The sequence below is a fragment of the Penaeus japonicus genome, unplaced genomic scaffold (genome assembly GCF_977035675.1).
Source record: "Penaeus japonicus unplaced genomic scaffold, GWHDUDI00000001_assembly GWHDUDI00000005, whole genome shotgun sequence".
Taxonomy (NCBI): Eukaryota; Metazoa; Arthropoda; class Malacostraca; order Decapoda; family Penaeidae; genus Penaeus; species Penaeus japonicus.
The window spans coordinates 1,233,229-1,235,728 of NW_028234407.1; the positions used below are offsets into that span (position 1 = coordinate 1,233,229).

The window sequence follows — 2,500 nt, forward strand, 5'->3', positions numbered from 1 at the left end:
GAGGAACCAAAGGACGGCGGAGGACGCACAGGACAAGGAAGGAGCCAAGCCGGAGGAACTCGCCGCCACGATCGCCCAAGTGCTGGAGGAGGAGCTCAACAAGGAGGAGCAGCTCGAGGGAAAGGAGGGCTTCCAGGGCGAGGAGAAGGAGAGGAAGAACGAGGGAGAGGAGGAGGAGGAAGAGGAGAAGAGGCAGGCAGAGGGCGGCTTCGAGTGCGGGGAGGACGTTCCTGACCACAAGGCCACGACAGGACCACCACCTCCAACAGACGACCCCAACCGGACGTCGGAAGAACAACAACCGAAGGAAGATTCGCATGACGCTCAGCCTCCAATGTTTGTCATCGAAAATAAGATGGTCGACGGAAAAGGTAAGTCAGTGAGGCACTCGAGGTGTCTCTCTCTTCGTTATCCCTCCCCCCTCTCTCTCTCTCCTTCTCTTTCCCTCGCTATCAGTGAGTATCAATATGCATAAAGTTTGATGCATGTGAGTGTAACTGAAAAATAACTCTTCACTTTCCTTGCTCCTAATTCCTACCTAACATCCTTCAGCTCAAAATACACGGGACGAAACGATCCTCCACAACGTAAGGATCCAGTACCTTTCCAAGAACCACAGTAATAGTTGCTCACTTTCTCACTTTTATGTGGAGGAAGACGCACACACCACATCCGTCAAACTAGTTATGGAAAAGAGTAAGTTTATTATGTTGATTTATTTTAGATTTTGGAGTTTACCTATTCTTTAACTTACTTTCTTTTTTCTTTTTCTTCTTTTGAAGTCGATTCTCCGTTCTTAATTTTATCATTCACTCAGCTAAGAATAACAGCTACTGTGATAACGACTTCCCTCGAAGATAGAAACGATAAGATAAGAAACAGACACAACACAAATCACATAAACAAACTCGCTCTCTCCTATCCACACAGACAAATGCACTCTCTACAAAATAGACAATGGAATTCGCACTCACCTCGGGGTCTTTCACGCCGATCACCTGAAAACACTTCGCAACGGCTTCGAGGTCACCTTGAACACCCAGCTGACCTCGGACACCGTCGACAACGGCATGCAACCCAAGGATGCCAAAAGGAGGAAGAGAGAGGAACCCGTCATGCTCACCGTTCCGGAGGATCAGCAGGAGGAGTACAAAAGGATCTTCGCCAAGGTGACTTTTCTTTGCCTTTTCCTTTGCTCTCGTTTATTGACCTGTGCGTTTATACTTCATTCCTGCCTTTATTTATCTAGTCTTTAAAGGGTTTCATCTATCAATCAGTGTCTATATGGACATAAATACTTATGCATACACACATGTGTGTGTGTATGTGTATATATGTGTATATATGTATATATATATATATATATATATATATATATATATATATATATATATATATATATATATATGTGTGTGTGTGTGTGTGTGTGTGTGTGTTTGTATGTGTGTGTCTATGTATATATATGCATATATCTGAGATGAAATGATAAGGGGCAAATCGGCTAAGAATAGTAATGTTAATATCAATGACGATGAATCTATCACAACCAATATTATAGTTGTTATCATTGGTTGTATTCTAAGTTATCTAGTTTGGTGTTTCTCTTTTTTGTTATCATTGTTAGTATTGATGTTGTTTCTGTTGTTCTTCATCCGTGTCAGTTCTCATGACTTTTATTTTCCTTTCAACAGATGCGAATGTCATTCACTGGCATTCTCTTCAAAAATTTCTTCTGAGTTTTGGATCCCGCAAAACTCATCTACACATTGGGAGAATACTGCATACATCACTTCAAAAAAGTGTATTCATAAACTTCCACACTGCACTGTAGCTTTTGTGACACTATTTGTATAGCTTTCATATGTATATTTAAGTCAGTGTTAGTCATTTGTGCTTTTTTACCTTTCTCACTACATTACAACATGTATATATACTACATTTTCATCCATTGTATATATATTTCTATTAAATGTATATTCCAACAATCTAATAAATATTCATTTCTTACCTACTAAAAAATGAGGCAAATATACAACTTACATACCGGTGTTGCCATAAACAGCATCAAATGTTACCTGCAAACAGAGAGAAAGGAGATTAGGACATAGCAATGCAATTAAATGAAAATGCCGGTGGAAGAGAATGGCACATAAACTCGAACGTACATATATATATATATAATACTATCTAATTCTGTATCTACTTATAACATATATATATATATATATATATATATATATATATATATATATATATATATATATATATATATATATACCAAGTGCGTATCACGTACAATATCATAGTTACATTCCTATTGATGATATCAATCCTTCTACATAACTACTTCTTAATGGAAAATCTCTCTTGTTAATATTAGTTTCAATACAGCACTCTCTTATTCGAAGCAAATAAGAAATACATTTATCAATGTTCACTCAGCTCCAGTTCCTTTATGAAAAGGAAGGGATCGTATTCCTAGATATTACTTCATCACATA

The 2,500-nt window shown here is 38.1% G+C and overlaps 1 protein-coding gene across 1 annotated transcript in view; it reads left to right on the forward strand.

Moving 5' to 3' along the window:
- Window positions 1–1,994, forward strand: part of LOC122252306 (uncharacterized) — a 2,376-nt gene extending 382 nt beyond the window's left edge. The window contains exons 1-4 of the mRNA XM_043014701.2: window positions 1–371; window positions 553–696; window positions 931–1,169; window positions 1,692–1,994. The exon at window positions 1–371 is cut by the window's left edge and continues 382 nt beyond it. Of these exons, the coding sequence (XP_042870635.2) occupies window positions 1–371; window positions 553–696; window positions 931–1,169; window positions 1,692–1,736 (799 nt within the window). The 3' untranslated portion in view covers window positions 1,737–1,994. The remainder of the gene's footprint in view (window positions 372–552; window positions 697–930; window positions 1,170–1,691) is intronic.
- Window positions 1,995–2,500: the final 506 nt, after the last annotated feature.